Source organism: Convolutriloba macropyga, chromosome 11 (genome assembly GCF_964194025.1).
Source record: "Convolutriloba macropyga chromosome 11, txConMacr16.3, whole genome shotgun sequence".
In the NCBI taxonomy this organism is placed as follows: domain Eukaryota; kingdom Metazoa; phylum Xenacoelomorpha; order Acoela; family Convolutidae; genus Convolutriloba; species Convolutriloba macropyga.
This window is the reverse complement of record NC_134478.1, coordinates 24290852-24309575: the sequence shown is the minus strand read 5'-3', so window position 1 is coordinate 24309575 and position 18724 is coordinate 24290852. Positions and strand designations below refer to the sequence as shown.

General features: G+C 35.7%; 2 protein-coding genes across 3 annotated transcripts in view; one reads left to right on the top strand and one right to left on the bottom strand.

Annotated features, from left to right (window-relative positions):
* The window catches only part of LOC142349649 (elongation factor Tu-like), a 317975-nt gene that overhangs the window by 17128 nt on the left and 282123 nt on the right, over positions 1 to 18724 (top strand). The gene's annotated exons all lie outside the window — the stretch shown is intronic.
* Positions 1 to 18724, bottom strand: part of LOC142349647 (uncharacterized) — a 44896-nt gene that overhangs the window by 19687 nt on the left and 6485 nt on the right. The window contains exons 2-7 of one of the 2 annotated variants that reach the window (XM_075401362.1): positions 17396 to 17608; positions 16781 to 17066; positions 16299 to 16594; positions 15633 to 15884; positions 8771 to 8935; positions 8436 to 8459 (exon numbers count right to left, since the gene is read on the bottom strand). In XM_075401362.1, the coding sequence (XP_075257477.1) occupies positions 8436 to 8459; positions 8771 to 8935; positions 15633 to 15884; positions 16299 to 16594; positions 16781 to 17066; positions 17396 to 17608 (1236 nt within the window). The remainder of the gene's footprint in view (positions 1 to 8435; positions 8460 to 8770; positions 8936 to 15632; positions 15885 to 16298; positions 16595 to 16780; positions 17067 to 17395; positions 17609 to 18724) is intronic. The other variant, XM_075401363.1, reaches the window with a different exon arrangement.

The window sequence follows — 18724 nt, the reverse complement described above, 5'->3', positions numbered from 1 at the left end:
AGAATTGAATGAGAAACTTAGAAGTACTCTACCTGATCAGCCGATCAATTGAACAATGCCAACCAAAACACAAACAAAATAATCTAAAAAAATTGAGAAACTAAAACAATCTGATTACAAACAATTTGCTTTATTAACCCCGATTCATATGCTGGTGAGGCAGTGATTCAGTGGAAAACGGTCCGCTTTATGAAAGGACAAAGAAAAGCAAATTTTGTGGAATCTTTATTTAGATATCTTAACGAAGGGAAATGTTTGTCTCGTAACACTAAACCGAACCAAGATCAAACATAGCAAATTGAAGAAAAACAAGATAAATTAATGGAACAATCATTATCAATGGTGATATTAAGCATGTAGACTTCTCAGGATAACCAAGTGACAAAAAACTATACAAAATCTATATCCACCAATGGCATTGAAATGGACGAAAATAAGGAAGCAAGTATGCAAACTTTCAAAAAAGGTAATGGAAGATCTCATCGTACAATATTTATATCACAAGAAAAACCATTCCAATTGGTTTTGTAGTCGATTATAAAAATTGAGAAAAACGCAACAGAGTTCATAGAAAATGGAAACTAACACAACATACTGCTTCGTCGCAAGAAAATTAGTGCCTGCAATGGACAGTCAAGACAAACATCAATTATTCATACAGTTATGTGGAGTAACTATAATACAGTTTGTGGAGAAAAAGAACAAGCGGTACGCTTTCAATTTTGTCATGTTCAAAAGGAAATCAACCCACTGAGTTCGCAACCGCAAACGATTTCAGTTAGTTTCTCTCCTGAATTGGGTATCAAGTCTGTAAGTATTTGAGTACAAAAATGAGCCCCCAAAAATGAGCAAACATTTTTCCCTTGCAAACATGGGGATAGAAATTACATAAAACGATAGCTATATTATTGCTTAATGTAGGGAGTGAACTCAATGCAAGAGTAATATATAGACTAAAATAAATCTCGATTTTGAAAAACTCAACATTTTATAAATCATGCAAACCGTATTCGGAAGTAATCACAGTAAAACTAACACGGTAAAGCTCACAAGGAACTCCAAAACAAGTAAAATAAATAACTATTGTCAGTTTTTTCTAAATTTTAAAAAGCAGTCGACACAATTCATCGCACCATTTTGCAAAAATTAGAGAGCTATGAGCTCAAGAAAAAATTTTCTTAGTTGTTGCATTTTGTACCTACCCAAGCAATGCGTTGGTTGAAGTAGCAAAAAATCTACAGGGTTAAATGTGCGATGAAGGTAGTACTTTATGCTGATGATACTAATTCAGATGCTTCAAAATTATCCGCTTGGTGTATTCAACAGGATCTTTAAAACCTCGGTATATGGTTAGAACAAAAAAAAATTAGAACTGAATTTTAAAAACCTGTTGAACTGTAAAACGGAAACTTTCGTTGTAAAACTGGAACATGGTAACTGTAAAATGAAAACACTTTTCCATTTATATATAGCCGACAAATTGCCGCAAAATAGTCGCAGTTGGCCGCCGTGATGTACATTGGGATTGAAACAGAACAGGAAAAAAAGAAGAGAGAAATAGTATAATTAACTTTAAGAGTGTTCTAATTTTATGTCGGAATTTAAAACTTGATTCAGCTATAAAGCTAAAGGCTATAAAAGACCTAGCAAACGCTCTAATGAACTTTGATAATCCAAGGCACCATGACCTAACGACCAAGCTTTATCGGGTTATGTTTTGATTGTGCTCTTTTGACCTTGACAGCATTCAATACATTGCATAATTCAGAGAATGAAAGAATTTAAAATTCATTCAGTTGAAGCAGTGAGTTAAACGTGCAAGTCCTGGCTTATGCAAAAAAATATAGCAGGACAAGTCCTGAAACACAGTTCAAGGAATTGAATGAAAAACACAATAATCTACCTGACCGGCAAACCAAGCTTAAAAACAGAAAACTGCAAAAACTAAGAGGCTATCAGAGACAGGCAAAACAAAATATGAAATTAGAAAAAGAACCATTCGCCAGAGTTTCTTGTTGTCAGCATCTTCACAGCAAGAAATGTAACATTCAAATTTACGAACAAACGTAAAACCGAGCTCATAAAAAGTTTAAATGACGAGTTGAGCTCAGACAAAAATGGAAATGACAAAACATTCCAAAAACAAAAAAAGCAATATTAATTCGAAATGTCGAATTATTCAAACCTCTGTCATCAAAACCAATTTCTTGCTAAAATCTACAGAAAAGTTAACAAGGGACTGGCAGAAATCAGGCAGCACAAATAAGAGACAAACAGAAGCAAAAACAAAAATTTGAAAAAATTTGGCATAAACCAAAAAATTGCTTCAAAATCTTGACGCTAATGTCCTCAAAACTAAATGTATATCATTGAACTTTAGGCAAAACTGACAAATAGTTGATGTTACCAAAGAGTGACTAAGGAATTTGATATTAATATCATAAGACCAAAAATTTGTTGACCTTAAGAACTAACCAGACGTCAAGCTCCAAAATGTTAAATCGCCCCTAAAGATCAATAAACTTTACATCTGACAAAATTTTTCAAAAACTTGGAAAATGAATTACAAAACTATTAAGATTGCTACAAATTGTGAAACTAATATCTCGAAAAGAATTTCATTGCTCTAAATTATGCAGCAACCTATTCAAATCCTAATGTCCCTGAATGTAGAAAAACTCGGACGACAAAATTGTCAAACAAAAAAATAAAATCGTAACTTTTATTGAAAAGTTGCCAAAATCGTGGTAATATTATCTTCAAAACAATAGCTTTCTCTCTAGAAACCATCCAGTTATCAATCTTCAAGCCCTCCATAGGTTCCATTTGAACCAGAAGATCGAAAAATGACAGTTTCAAAAAACTTGACAGTCTCAAGAAGTGTAAAAATCATTATCATTTTGCGCGTTTGCATTACCAGACATATAGCTCACAAAATGTACATAAAGAAATAATGGCTTGCAAAAAACGTTCATCGACGTTGAAAAACGACATTTTAAGAATATTTTAACACAACCTTTTAAAATGACGCTTCAGAACGCCCAAGAATGACCTCTTCGCCTTAACTGTAGGCCTTGCCAGTAGCTTCAATGCTGAAAGGGCTTAGAAGAATAATGATTCCAGCTTATGACCTCTAGCTAAACTTAATGCCTACCAGAAGTTATATGTTCATTCCATTTTGAAAGCCCAAATATGTCCATTTCTTAGATGTACCAATTCTATCCATTTCTTAGATGGTAAAAAGGAAATCTAATAAATATTAGGCATTGAGAGGCTCACAGGAGCTATTAAGTAAGAATTTATATTTGTGAAAGCAATTCCAATTATTGAGGTATGCAACTAGAGTACAGATCCAGTTGTCAGTAACATCACGTACGTCGACAACCTTGCAAAACAATGGTATATTGTCAAAATTGAGACACCTCGCGCTCCGATGTCAACTGACAAAAATTATGTCAATAACAATTTTGTTTCAGTTACCCAACATTTTGCCCTAGTTTACTGCTGTTGCAGCTACTTTACACTGAAAAAGTTATACTCACTATAGAAAAAGATTTTAATAAGTTCAACATAACTAACTAATATCGGGCCAATTGCTCTCAAACTACCGGCGAGCGCTCGTGCTCCGATGTCAACTGACTAATCGCTTTACCAATTTTGCTTTAGTTATCCAATAAGATAAGATGCCATAGTTTTTGCAGATACTCTACTCTGAAAGTTACTCACTGCAGAAAATAGATTTTAAACATAACCGACTGACATCGGGCGAATTGTTCTCAAACAACCGGTGAGCGGTTGGCTTCCGTAGTGCCCAGCTAGGGCTTATGGATGCTAGCATTAGGGGGAGGTGACCGGGGTGTGTGTATGGGGGGGTCAAGCAATGAGGGGTTGCGAAGGCTAGATGAGAGGGGACTCAAATAGACAGTTGGATGAGGGTGAACAATGAGAGTGTTGAGGGGGTAATGGGGGGCTGAGGGCGGGGGGTTGGGTGGGTGACTGAGGGGGGTCAAACTTAAGAACCGCTCTTCACAACATGAAGAAGTCTCCTTAAAACAGTTTTGGTGAATCACATTCTTAGAGTATAGTAGACGAAAAGTCAAATGGGTCAGACTACAAATCGGTCACGCAAAAAGTCAATTATAGACCACATCACTGATATAATTCTTACAAACTTCGTTTGAGAGCAATCAACAAGTTTAACATAACCGGCTAAGGTCAGGCGAATTGGTCTCAAACGACCGCCGAGCGGTTGGCTTCGATAGTAGCCAGCTTGAGCTAAAGGGATATCAGCATTAGGAGCTAGACCTGAGTGGGGTGGGGGTCAAGCGTCGGGGGGTAAGGTACGGTTGGGAGGTCTGGATGAGAGGGAGGTACAAATCGCCAGGTGGAGGAGGGCGGACAATGGGAGTCTAGAGGGGGAGGGGGGAGGAGAGTCTGATGGCGGGGCGAGGGTGGGGGGTAGTGACTGAGGGTGGTCAAACTTCTAAGATTACGAACCGCTATTCACACCTTAAAACTGTCTCCTCAGAACAGTTTCAGTGAATCGCATACTTATAGAATAGTAAGGCTTAAGGCTCTAAGAGAGTTTGCTCAGTCAATCAATGCCCACCGCGGGATTTACTTGTTTCTACCGTTTTTGAGGCCGATTAGTGAAGAGGGTCAGACGCAAATCCTCCAGGTGAAAAATGGCATAAAAAGACCACAGGACTAATATAATTGCTACAAACTTTGTTTGACAGTAATTAAAAATTATTAATTTCAGAAAAACTAACGGTTGCTGTGACATTATTCTGTAGCATCTTTCATTATCGCTTTACGAATTAAACATTTACAAACTGGTCAAATTTGTTTTTGATATCGTAAGCGTATAATTGCGTATAACTAGTAATTAATTGCTCCGTGAAACCCGCCTCGAAAAAAATATAAAGATGCTCAATCAGACTACGGGGTGCTAAGTTCTATAAACATAACCGGCAGATTGTCAGAAAATAGCAGCGATAGACATTTGTGGCCTTCCATGAATTGAATAAACTAAAGAAATAAGATAGACAGATCGACCACCAGTCCTTTAAAAGACCACTCGACTTTTTTGGTTATATTCGGACTGTTAATTTTATGACACACACGGTGTGAAAGGAAAGAGCCCTAAAAGCTCTTTTCAAAATTGATATTCGAAATCGAAGACTCAAGACTAATACTCAAGAATTAGGGCATATAAGTTTGTCCCTGCTTAGATGCACACTATTGATCTTTAACTAGTAAATGTGCATAAAAGCTCCATAAGTGAGTTCAGAAGTCATTTTTTTAGTGTGGCGAGTCACGCAATTGACCTAAAGGCAGAAATGACGTAACACACACACAAATTAACTAAAAGCATTAGAGGTCACTGAAGTCATTAAAAGTCAATTCCAAGAAGTCAGGTCGTAAGAATCATCGATGGAGACGACGAATTAAAAAAAAATCATAGCAGGACAAGTCCTGAAAAACAATTCAAATAATTGCATTAACTTATGACCTGAAAATCATTAGCGCCGCTTTAGTAATAATATTACTAATAATATTAAATAAGAACAAGTCCTCTCGCTAAAAATATTAAATAATAAGACAAAAATAACCAAAAATCGCAATAAAACTCGCTGGAAATTTTTGAAAACACTTAGTATAAAAGTGAAAGAACGCAACAGCTACTGAGTATACAATTACATCAATTATTTGAATACTTAATGACCACGGTTGAGACCTGTTATCAATGAAAGTGATAAGACAGCAAAGAGTACAACAAATGCTTGCAAAACTAAAAAAAAAAAATTAAAAAACGAATAAGCGTTAAAAAGCAATAGATATTAACCGATTTGCTTTAATTGAAGCCTTGTTAGCAACCAATGAGACCTGTCGATAATGGGACTAAGTTAAGAAGGCAAAATTGAATAGAAAAATTCGCAAAACTTTGATAATTTTTTATTGAAAACAATTAGTGCCAAAGTCATAGAAAGCTCTAGCTCTGAACAAAACGAATACATCGATAAACTTGACCCCAGTAGCAGCATCAGAGACCTATCCCCAATAAGATTAAATGATAAATGATAAATATTTGCAGAACTAAAAAACTCACTCAAAACTTTGAGAAAAAGTAGTGTCAAAGTCATGAAAACCACTAGCTATTAAGTCAAACCAATAATTAGGTTCTTTTATGCCTCATTGGCAACCAATCAGACCTTTCATAGACGGTACTAACTGATAAGACACAAGATAATTTTTAAAAAAGTGGGCAAAATCTAAAATTCACTAATATTTTATGACAACAAATAGTGGCAACTCAAAAAGTTTTAGCTGCCTCTTAAATATTTCAAGCAAAAGCAAATAAGCACAATTAGGACACATATGTAACGTCATAAAAGCACTGAAGGAGAGAAATGTTGAAAACAGAAGTCAAATTGACGCACCTGAAAAAAATCGATCTCAAAAACCGCCAAATCGTTCAAACACCAATTTCTCACTCCAATTGAAAGGTATTTTGAAATAAGTCACGCCTCAAACCCACTCGATTTTTCGCTACCTTAACGGTTTCAGTGTGACCTAAGTCAGCACTCTAAATTGGCTTCTCACTGACGTGAAAAAGCCGAAAAAAGCGTTAACAGATCTTAAGACAGCGCACCAATACAATTCAAATTCTTTGAATTAAAAAACCACGATATCCCCAATAAAAGCCGCCATCGCTTCGCAGCTATTAAAAAAACATAGCTGGCAGACTGCCAGAAAACAGCCGCAATAGATTCGTACATCTGCAGTCTCAAAAAATTAGTAAAAAAGACAGACCCAAAAAATTCTTCTTTTCATTGAAGGCTGATATGTTATATTTTGATTAAAAATCTGTATAAGTTTTTGCTGCCTCTAATATCTGCTCTCTAATAACCTTCCTTTAGAGTGACACATACCCACTTGACATTATCTCTTTGAATTAAACATATAAAAGTCATTTTCAAAGTGAGGAAGTCATTTTTGTGAGTGAGGTAAGTCAAAGAGTGACCAAAAAAATAGTCACGCAAATGAACAAAAAAACTCACTTCACTAAGAACGAAAAATGACGTCACGCACGCATTTCAGTTGACATTGCATGAATGAATGAACAAAAAGCAGATTTGAAGTGGTTGTGACATCATATGGTCGTAACAGAAATCTCGACGAAAAAAAACCAGGAGAGGGCCAATAATAGCCCCAGCTATCGTTGTGCGGCTATTAAAAAGGCTAAAATTTCAGGAAGCGACACCAAGCTATACCAGAGAGAGACGAGCAAAGCAACCTGACAACCAACTTCTACTTCTGAAATTCAGTTGAAATTGCATGAACAAACAGCAGATTTGAAGTGGTTGTGACGTCATATGGGCGAAACAAAAATCGCGACGATGGACATAGCAGGATAAGTCCTGACGTACACTTCAACAAATTTTCATTGACTAAGAAAAAACTAGACCTAGAACGAACTATTAGTGAATTGGTAGAACCATTTCTAAAAAAATCAGATCAAAAAATTAAAAAAAAAACAGAAAATCAATGTCAAAATGCCGCATGTAGACAAAAAACAACTAGCGAGAATTTGGTTGCAACAAAAAAACTAGGACTAGAATGAACTATGAATGGATTTAGAAACCCATCTAGAAAAAAAATCGGTTCCAAAAAAACAAAAAAAAACAGTAAAAATCAAAGTGAAGTTGCCGCATGTAAACAAAAAACCAGAAGCGAGAAAGCGAATTTTTGTTCTAACACTGTTTTCTCACTCTGATTATAAAATAGAGTGAAAAAATTTTACGCCGCAAAACCACTCGCTTTTATCTCTACTTCATGTTTCGGCGTGACCAAAATCACTACTCCAATTTGACTTCAAAAATCATGAAAAAGTGTGCTCAGACAGCGCCCCAATACAATTCAAATTCTTTGAATTGTAAATAACCAAGATAAGGCCAATAACAGCCCCAGCCATCGCTGTGCGGCTATAAAAAAGATCAAGCAAATTTGTGCTACAAATGGGGCAGTTTGTAAAGTAGACGTTATTGGTCCTGCCATCTTGCGTGTTTAATAACATGTGTTTGTCCAAGAAATAGCGAAATAGGTTCTGTCTGTCTTAAAATGTACCCAAGTGTCATATTTAGTCCGTGGAAGTTATCGTTAGAAAGTTTGTGGTTGCTTATTAGTTTTCTCGGATTTTATAGACTATATTGTGCATTTTATATCAATTTTGAATTAGTTAAGCAAATGAGTTTTAAATAGTCCAAACTAAGCCACAAGCATTTGCGAATTAATCTACAAAATAAATTATAATTACCGATTAAAATGAATAAAAGCCTAGTTAAGAGGAGCTCAAGAAGGTAAAGAGCAATAAATCAGACGAGTAAAAAGCTCCGGAAAGATATGCTCGATAGATGTGAAGAGACGTTTACTTAGCAACTCCAACGGGTTGATTCCTGTCAAAAATGTTTTTCATCGTTATAATGGAATTTGGAAATCTCCATTCAAGTATGAGTTCAAATAAACTACCAGTTAACAATCGAATGATTCTATTCGCAGAGAGCTAAATACTCATTCAAAATAAAAAATTCCATAAATAAAATATTTGTTTACAGATTACATTCGTAATTCTACCGTTGTTGAATTTGGACTTGTCAGCTTCGAAATTTATCATCGTTATTTCCAGTTATTAAAAACTGATACTTTACAGCGAGCGATTTCTTTTCATAGAATATTTTCAATCCATTTACTGATATTTTGTAAATACCTAATAGAAGTTGCTTGCAGTGTTCACAGACACTTCTAGACGTAGCTCTCGTGGCACTCAGCACAAATTTGTGTCCATTCACTTTCTTCACGTGTTGTTCATGCTTCGAGTCATCCTCTTCCAGTAGAAGGTAGCGAAGCTTCACCAGCTGATGACCAAATTTATCTACAACACGAATAAAAAACATTTACTTATGTTAAAGAAAATCACAGCCAGATTAAATAATCATCAAATGGAAAACCAGAAACTGTTTTCTCATAAGGAAAACGGTCCACAGACATTCACAGCGATGGCTATATCCTTTCCCTATTCGGCTTTCTAAGCTGGTAATAGTATGCAAATCTCCCATTCTCATTTGTGTTTGCGAATCAATTTATCATAACCGTTGTTCTAAAATAACATTTGAGCAAAACTTGTTTCAATTATCAAACCAAATATCATCTCAACTTCGATTATGTCATAATGCAACCATATGGAATTTAGTCACTCTGTAATTATAATTCAATTTAAATGTCTGTAGGTGCATACAAGATGTATTTTGACGCAAACATGACACCAAAACGTTCCCACATATAACTTACCTTGGCAGGATTGGCCATCTTAACAAGATATCAAAAATAAATATGAAGACAGAGCTGCCTGGATACTGCTATTTCATCTAATACTATCACACAACACACATGGTCTCAGTAGAACTTACATTGAAAACTGCCCCGGGGCACGACTTAGGTTAGAAAATTGATTTTACCTCCAAACTCTTTATAACCGGTCTTTATCTTTGTTCCGTTCCCTTTGAATCTGCTCTTCGAAAAAAGAAAAATTGAATGGACCATCTCGGAAATATGCTAAACAAGTTCCAAACAACTAATTTCCGTGATGGTCTCTGCTCCATTCAAAGAAAAATTTAAAAATGAAGTTGTTGAAATTGATGCCTTGTGCATGAAAAAAAACAAGAATCTTTTATTTAAAATTCAATAACATTGATTTTACTATGAGTAAATCCAATCCGTTGATGATAAATAAAATTTTCACCAAGTAATGAATCTTTCGTTTTCAGGCATTTGGTTATTTATCGATTTTTTACTCAAATGCTTTCTGTTCAGGCAGATTTTTGAAGTTAAGTTGTAGCGGTGGTTTCAGGCTTGAAGTCTAAAAAGAGAATGCAGTTCAGCTAGAGGAATTTAAGAATGAAGTTGTACAAATTGAGGCTCTTGAAAAAACAACATAACTGGTAGATCGTCAGCAAATAGCCAGAGTGGCTTTGTAGATCTGTAGTTTGAACAATATACTAATAGAAATATAGCAGGCAAATAGCCACTGGCCCACTTGACGCACATTGGGATTGAAACAGAAAAAGAAAAAAACAGGAGATAGAAATTGACAGTTTTTCTAAGTTTCAAAGTTTCTTATTTGGAGCGCAAACTCTGCATATTCGGTTAGCTTAAAAAATTACACTTAATTCAGCTTCCAAACTGGCCGCTATTAAGCAACCTACTAATGTCAGCTCGCAATCGCGTTATCGAACGTTGATAATCTAAAGCACTATGACTTAATACCGGACTTTTTATGCTTATCCTGTTTTTTGTGTTCTTTTGATTTTGATCTATTGACTTTGACCGTATTCAATACATCAAGTAATTCAATACGTGGATTTAGAATCCATTCAGTTGAAACAGTGAGTGAATAAGTCGGAAGTAAAGCGTGAAAATAGCGACATATATAAAACGAAAAACGAGATCAAAAGGTAAAGCGAATTTTAAAAAATATAGCGGGACAAGTCCAGAATTATAATCCAAAGAATTGATTTACTTTTCACCTGACAAAACGATAAGCCGTGTTGCATGTCCAATGAGAACAATTAGTTTGACACCATTGAGAGTAAGCAATTTTACCACAACAACAAAAACAAATAGGACAAAAAAAATCAGATCTATTTTTTAAAGCACTGGCCTTAGACACGACTCTAAGAACTCATGGAACTAATTAAATTCCCTTGTGTCTCATTGTCAACCCATGAAATCTGTTATTAATGAGGTTTAGGTTCGTTTGCGCCTCGTGAAAACAGCGACTTACATAAAACAAAAAACGTGATCAAAAGTAAAGCGAATTTTAAAAAATATAGCGGGACAAGTCCAGAATTATAATCCAAAGAATTGAATTATTTTTCACCTGACAAAACGATAAGCCGTGTTGCATGTCCAATGAGAACAATTAGTTTGACACCATTGAGATTAAGCAATTTTACCACAAGAGCAAAAACAAGTAGGACTAAAAAATCAGATCTATTTTTTAAAGCACTGGCCTTAGACACGACTCTAAGAACTCATGGAACTAATTAAATTCCCTTGTGTCTCATTGTCAACCCATTAAATCTGTCATTAATGAGGTTAAGTGATAAGACAGCAATAAATTCAATAATTACTTGCAAAACTCTGAAAAGATTCTAAACAAAAACAAAAGCTTTTTAGAAACCAATGAAAACGGTCAAAAATGAGACAAAGATATAAGATACAAAAGTTAAAAACAAAAACTTGAAAATTCTATAAAACAACTGATGTCAAATTCTTAGAAGGCATCAGCTTTCAGCAGAAACGATTTAATCGATTAAAGAAACACATATTCGCAACCTATGAGTCCTAATAATAATGAGAATAAACGATAAGACAACAAAAATTACAAAAGTACCACAAAAACTCAAAAGTTAACTCATAATTTTGGAGAAAAAGTAGCGTCAAACTCATAAAAACTAATAAGCTATTAACTTGGACCATTAATTAGGCTCGTTTGCGCCTCATTATCAACCAATTAGACCTGTAACTCTTTGATTTGAAGAAAAACATAAACCGACTAATGTCGGAAAAATTGCTCTCGAAAGACAGGCGGATGGAAAAAAATTTCACCCCACCGGGATTCGAACCATTGACCTCCGCTTCATATCCACATGCACTGCCGACTGTGCTATTTGTCCCTTAATTTTGCATGCTGCAACGAACTCTCTATTACAAATTTTACTCCGGTGTGAGAGCAATAGAGATCACTCACAAAATTAAGAACGAAAGCGTGAAAAAGTTACTTGAGAAGTCAAAGAATCTTCTAGAAGAAAAGCACAAAATGGTGAAGCGAAAAATTGCATAAAAAAGACCAACACCTTTACAATAATTGCTATGAACTTCGTTCAAGAGCAATTAAAAATTCAACTTCAGATTTAGGAAGTCATTTTTAGAGTGAGGTAAGTCACGTGTGACCAAAACTTCAATCAAGCGAATGAACAAAATCTTTCCACTTAGAGTGAGACTGCATGAACGAATAAACAGAAAGCAGATTTGAAGTGATCGTGACGTCATACGGTCGTAAAATGACGGAATAAAAAACCAAGAGAGGGTCAATAATAGCCTCAGCTATCGCTTTTCGGCTATTAATCTTCCATTTAAAATTATGTAAAACTTAATTTTACTATGATTGAATCCATTCAACTGTTGAGCTGCAAAATTCGAATCTCTAATCTGTATTTCTACAGAAGACTTCTTAAAACGCTATTTCTAAAGCTTTATTTTTATAACTGGGTGCAGACCCAATTGGGATGGCGCATCAAATTTAGTGTAGTGCGTGCATTAGGTACATTACAATCGATGAAACAGAAGAAAGAAGACAGCACCGATAGTTTCGTAGACCAGCGGTTCAAAAAATATAAAAACAAAGAGACCGAAAAGAGAAATTTGTCTTCTTTTTTATTAACTGCTGAGCTGCTCTAAATTGAATAAGAATATGCACAACTCATTACTTCCATTAGCTGCTCTCAAACAACCTTCAATCAGAGTGACAAACACTGCTGATTTTTTCTACTTGAATTAAAGTACAAAGTCATTTTGATAGCTAGGAAAACCATTTTTGATAGTGATGTGAAGTCACGTGTGACCAACTAATTAATAACACCAATGTACAAACATAGCTGGCAGATTGCCAGATAATAGTCGCAAAAGCTTCGTAGATCTGCGGTCTAAAAAAAACAGTAAAAAAGACGAAAAAGAGTCGTCTTTTTATTGAAGGCTGATATGTCAAATTTTGATTAAAAATCTGTATATAAGTTTTTGCTGCCTCTATTAGCTGCTCTCAAATAACCTTCATTGAGTGACACACACCCATTTGACTTTATCTCTTTGAATTAAAGTAAATAAAGTGAGGAAGTCATTTTTGTGAATGAGGTAAGTCGAGAGTGACCAAAACTTTAATCACGCAAATGAACAAAAAAACTCACTCCACTAAGAACGAAAAATGACGTCACTTCAGTTGAAATTGCATGAACGAATGAACAAAAAGCAGATTTGAAGTGGTTGTGACGTCATTTGGTCGTAACAAAAATCTTGACGACGAAACAAAAAACATAGCAGGACAAGTCCTGACGTACAATTCAAAGAATTTTCATTGACTAAACAAAAAAAACTAGACCTAGAAGGACTACGAGTGAATTGGGAGAACCATATAGAAAATCAGATAAAAAATCGGATAAACAGTTAAAATCCATGTGAAATTGTCGCATGTGAACAAAAAACCACTAGCGAGAAAGCGAACTTTTGTTAAAACACCGTTCTCACTCTACTTTAAATTTAGAGCGAAAAAAATTCACACCGCAAAACCACTCGCTTTTTCAATCCACTTCCTGTTTCGGCGTGACCAAAATCACTACTCCAATTTGGCTTCAAAAATCAAGAAAATGTGTGAACAGATCTTAAAAAAACATAGCAAGACAAGTCAAAACTTGCAATTCAAAGAATTTTCATTGACTAAACAAAAAACTAGACCTAGAACGGACTATGAGTGAATTTGGAAAACTTTCTAAATAAATCAGATCAAAAAACAAAAAAAGGACAGAAAATCAATGTCAGAATGCCACTAGGGAGAACAAAAAACCACTAGCGAGAAATGTCAATTTGATTCTAACAAAAAACTAGGCCTAGAATGAACTATGAATGGATTGGGAAATCCATTTAGAAAAATCTGATCCAAAAAATTGAAAGAAAAAAACAGTTAAAACCAAAGTGGAATTGCCGCATGTGAACAAAAAAACTAGCCAGAAAGCGAGTGGTTTCACGCCGCAAAACCACTCGCTTTTCGCTCCATTTCCTGTTTCGGCGTGACCAAAATCACTACTCCAATTTGGCTTCAAAAATCATGAAAGTGTGTGAACAGATCTTTAAAAAAAGGACAGCGCCCCAATACAATTCAAATTCTCTGAATTGTAAAAAGACAGCGCCCCAATACAATTCAAATTCTCTGAATTGTAAAAAGACAGCGCCCCAATACAATTCAAATTCTTTGAATTGTAAAAACAAAGAGAAGGCCAATAATAGCCCCAGCTATCGCTGTGCAGCTATTAAAAAAGTAGCTCAACTAAGAGTGAAAACTGAAGTCACGCACGCAATTCAGTCGATTTACACAAAAATTACAAAAAGAAGATCGTGAAGTAATCGTGACGTCAGATGGTCATTATAGGAATCTTGAAGAAGTGGCTACTAATAACAATTAAAAAAACAAAACCACCACAGTCGGTTGAATAGCTCAAGGGACAGTTTGGGCCAATTACTATAATCTGAGAGTATAATTACATTAAGGGGCTTTAAATAATTAACATTTAAAATGAAGCCAATTGTGGCACACTTTTCAGTTGACTTTAAATAGAAAACCATATGAAATTAAGTCAACGAGTTAAATTCTGAATAAGCGCTATGTAGATCACGCAGAAATCAGGAAGTAAAGCGTAAAAAGTCAGTCGAAACGTCAATCAAGCGACAAATGAAGCAGACCATGAAACTATTATAATTGCTACAAATTTTGTTTGAGAGCAATTATAAACCATTTAGATTGGTTTTTGTAGTCACTTTAACTTAAACCTTTCCAGAGTTAATCGATGGTAACGATTTTTTTGTCTGTTGACATTTTGAGCACGGTTTTATTAAATATCAAAAAAATGGGATCAGATATTTTCCATTGAAGTGAGGACTATTTGAAGTGAAGCTATTGTAGTGAGCATCCATTAGCTTGCGACTTGTGTGTTGATTTCCCAATAAGTTTTCAAGATAATCAAGGTCAAATAATCATGGAGCAAAGAACGAAACAGAACTATACAATTGTGATTATAAGAGAAGTAAAATTATATTCTACGATAAGATAAGCGTAACGCTTTTTTCACTGTTATTTGAACATTTTAACTTGAGTTAAAAACCCATTTGGATATTCGGCATGGGACAGTAAGGTGGTTTCCATCATACTTTTTACAGAACAATTTGTTATGTTCTATTGCTGAGAAAAACTAGAAACTCGCTTTCTCCTCAGTCATATACCGTTATACTGTCCTTGTATTTATGCTGTGTCCGTTTATTTCGATTAGTTTAAGTCATTTTATATAACTACTTTGTTTTCTCAAAATTTTGAATGTACAAACTGAATTTTGATTACAACGTTCTTAAATTTCTTTTCAATGATACCTTCCTACTTTTATCGCGCGTCATATGCCTTTGCATAAAAGATTCATGTCCGCCTAAATTGTTTCTCTTTCGCCTGAAATTGTATTGCAAGATTGAGAAAACTTTTAAAACAAAATCTCGCTTCAATTTTCTTACTCCTGATAAAATTTAAGTCACCAAGGCGACAAATTTAACAACGGTCGCGTTATAGGTTAACCTCAAGACGTAGTTCCATTAACCTCGCTTGAAACTGAAGTCATACTAAGCGATATTTTTTTAAATACATCAGGCTTTTTAGCGAATGAAAGTTCTCTTGTTTCCAAATCTCACCATTTTTTTCGTTGAATACAGGTGATAGAATGATTATGAAGATAGCCATGTTTTTAAAGTGTGCAGCTAACCTTTCAGTTTCTCATCATGTTGGTTTAGTTTGAGCATCCTCTTGCATTGCTCGATTGCCTGCGTGAGTTGCTCTTTTCGGTCCATGTTGATTGAGCCTGAATTAGATGAGGTCACACTTTTTGGTGGCTCTGAGAAGAATCCTTCAGTGAAGTCGATGTCGAGTGAGCAGCGCCTTCTGTCTGCCCCAAGGTCAAATGAGGAGAAAGAATTAGACAGGTTGAAACTATCGGAGCAGTGTCGGTGCATTCCTCCTAAAAATGATGAGTAGTTAACTTAAATTCCATTTAATTCATCCAAATTTAAATAACCTGTTTTGTTTCATAAACTAGTTCTATTAGCAACACCAAATTAAGGTTAAACCTCAGAGCTAAGAAATAATAATGTAATAATGTTTTCACGGCCTAATGCTGTTCCCCTGCAATCAAGCAGAAACTAATTATTAATATTTTCATTACTGGAACTTTTCTAGGGTTGAACCAAAACGAGGTACCAATTACTAGACGCGGCAAACAAACAGTACAGTAGGCTATTTTCTATAACTAATTATAGAGCCACAAAAATGCCAGAATGAGCTCAGCCATCGTCTTTAAGAGTCAAATGTTCTTTGAAATTAGCATCTTGTGCAAGGTCTGTATTTCCTTGTAGTTTTGAGGAAACAAACTCACCAACATAACTCGTTGATGACCTGATTGGATTGGAACAGGAGATGCCTGGTGGCTGATTCCTCCGAGCCGTCTCTCCAACTGTGAGTTCTCCATTGTCATAGAAGTCATGCACGTATCTGATGTCTCTCAAGAAGGGATTGTGATGTCCGGACAAATTCTCAAACGTCTCTTCGTTTATATTCTCCTCGACTCCATTTCTGAGCTCGGAAGGTTGTCTCCTCTCGTCCTCCTCATCGTCACTTCCCAAATCGAAGTTGGCTCCAAACACGGTGCTATGCGATGACCCCGTTGATAATCTTAAAATACACTACTTTAAAAACTTAACATTTTAAACAAGGAACTTACTTTTGAAAGTTGTCTTAATTTACTTTCAAGACAAAATATATCAAAGTCTAATGCTTGATTTGTTTCAGTCCGATCATCAAACAATACACACATGATTTAAAAAGCTTATGTAACAAATAGTGCCAGCATCATTAAACCTTATATTTTTAGAGGCGGCGTTTGAGGGCGATTTTCTATTTGATGCAGTTCTGTCAGTCACTGCAGGAGTCAAAGTTGAGTCTACAGTTTCTGAGTTCCTAGTTGGAGATGATGACACACTTGACTTGGGATAGTTGATGACAAAGGAACCAGTACCACCTGCACCTTGCGCACTCTCACCCGTTGAGGTTCCCTCCTCCTGAGACGAGTATCTGTTGCTACCACTCCCAGCTGCAAATACTGCTGCGAATTCTGATATACTGCTGGACAACCGCCGTAGCATTCCTAAAGTTATTAAATAAACCGACTAGCGTCCGATGAATTGCTCTCGAACGACAGGCTGGGAGCAATTTAATTTAGGGGTGTAGCGTAGAAATTTTTTGGGTGCAAAAACTCTAGGGGATTCGAACCATCGACCTCCAGGATAGGCGTCGACATCTTACCCACAAGGCTACAAGCACCTTTAAGAAAAATTTTTTTGATGAGGATAAGATAAGCCACTTGTAAATCCCCCAGCCCCGAATTGCTCATAATATCCACTCCAGTCGCATGTTACATATGGACTTTTAGTACATTGGACAGCTCGTTAAGTATTCCATCTCGAGGTTACCAACCTGGATCATCGTCAGTATCTCTGGAATTTTTGGAGGCAATTGACATCTCCTCCGGAACGAAGTCAGACACATTATCAAACTCGGGTAATCCTCCCAACTCTGTGCCATTAAACTCTGACGAAAACAGACCTCCTCCAACAATACTTCCGTTGGCTCTGAATGGGGTTGAGTTCTTGTTGCTGGGGAAGTTTCCAACCAGACCTTTTACAGGACCTGCAATATAAATAAATGGTCGTTATTTGTTAATTTCCCTTTCACCCTGCATCACTTGAAACTGTTGCCTTAAAAACAATTGAATAATCGCTTAATAATATTTTGACTGCAAATGAGAAGTTATTCTGGCGCGGCAATCGATTAGTACATTTCAAATGACGAAGCTAAGTTTCAACGCAACCGGCAAACAACTGTACGCGTACCTTTTATCGGCCGCCTTCACCAATATTGAAACAGGCACAAAATGCCAAATATATGTACCGCAGGCACCTATTAGTACGGACCCCACTTAGGAGAAAAACTATATGCTCAATTATGTTTTTTGTTCAGCCAATTGTGGCCGATCGATTTATCAATGGTAGAGAGTTGATTGGTATCACTGCAAAACCCGTCGAGCGTAGTGTAAAATTAAAGAACTTTTCTATTAAATTTCCTCTGAGTTATTTTTACTTTACACACTGCTTTTATTCATAATTTTGGATATTAATATCAAATTTTTGTTAACTGTCGCCCAGTATGTTACCACTTTAAACACTGGTTTCAGTTTGCCAGAATTGATATAAAGGCTATTTTTTTGTCTCATCTGGGTCTGTTAGAATAACAAATTTTGGAATTGAATCTAAACTTAGCGGTTTTTAGAGCCCTCTTTTGTTTTTATTTATTTGAGACCATTTAGTTCCACTATTTGTGACCATTTGAATTAAACTTGTTTTTTTTCTCGTGATTTTGTGGCGAAGCATACTAAATGCGATACATTTGTTTCAATGGTGAATATATGCTGTTGTTTGAATTGGTATATGCGCAACTAATGATTGTTTTGCCTTCGACACTAAAGTTTTCACAAAAATTTGACCATTTTTTTCGTTCTTTCTGCTTTTTTCTTTTTTTCTTTATTTTGTGAAAAAAAATAAAGTGCCGTGTACACCATCCGGCAACACTAGATGTAGGTCGAAAAATAGGGGATGATGAGTAGCACTTAGCCGGATGCTGCACTCCAAGCTGTTCCCCTCCAGACAGTGTAAAGACGGCCCAGTCACAAAAATAACTAACAAGTGGAGAGGAAAGCACCTATATATATAGCACACATAGGGAACTGGTATGGAAGGATTAAAATAA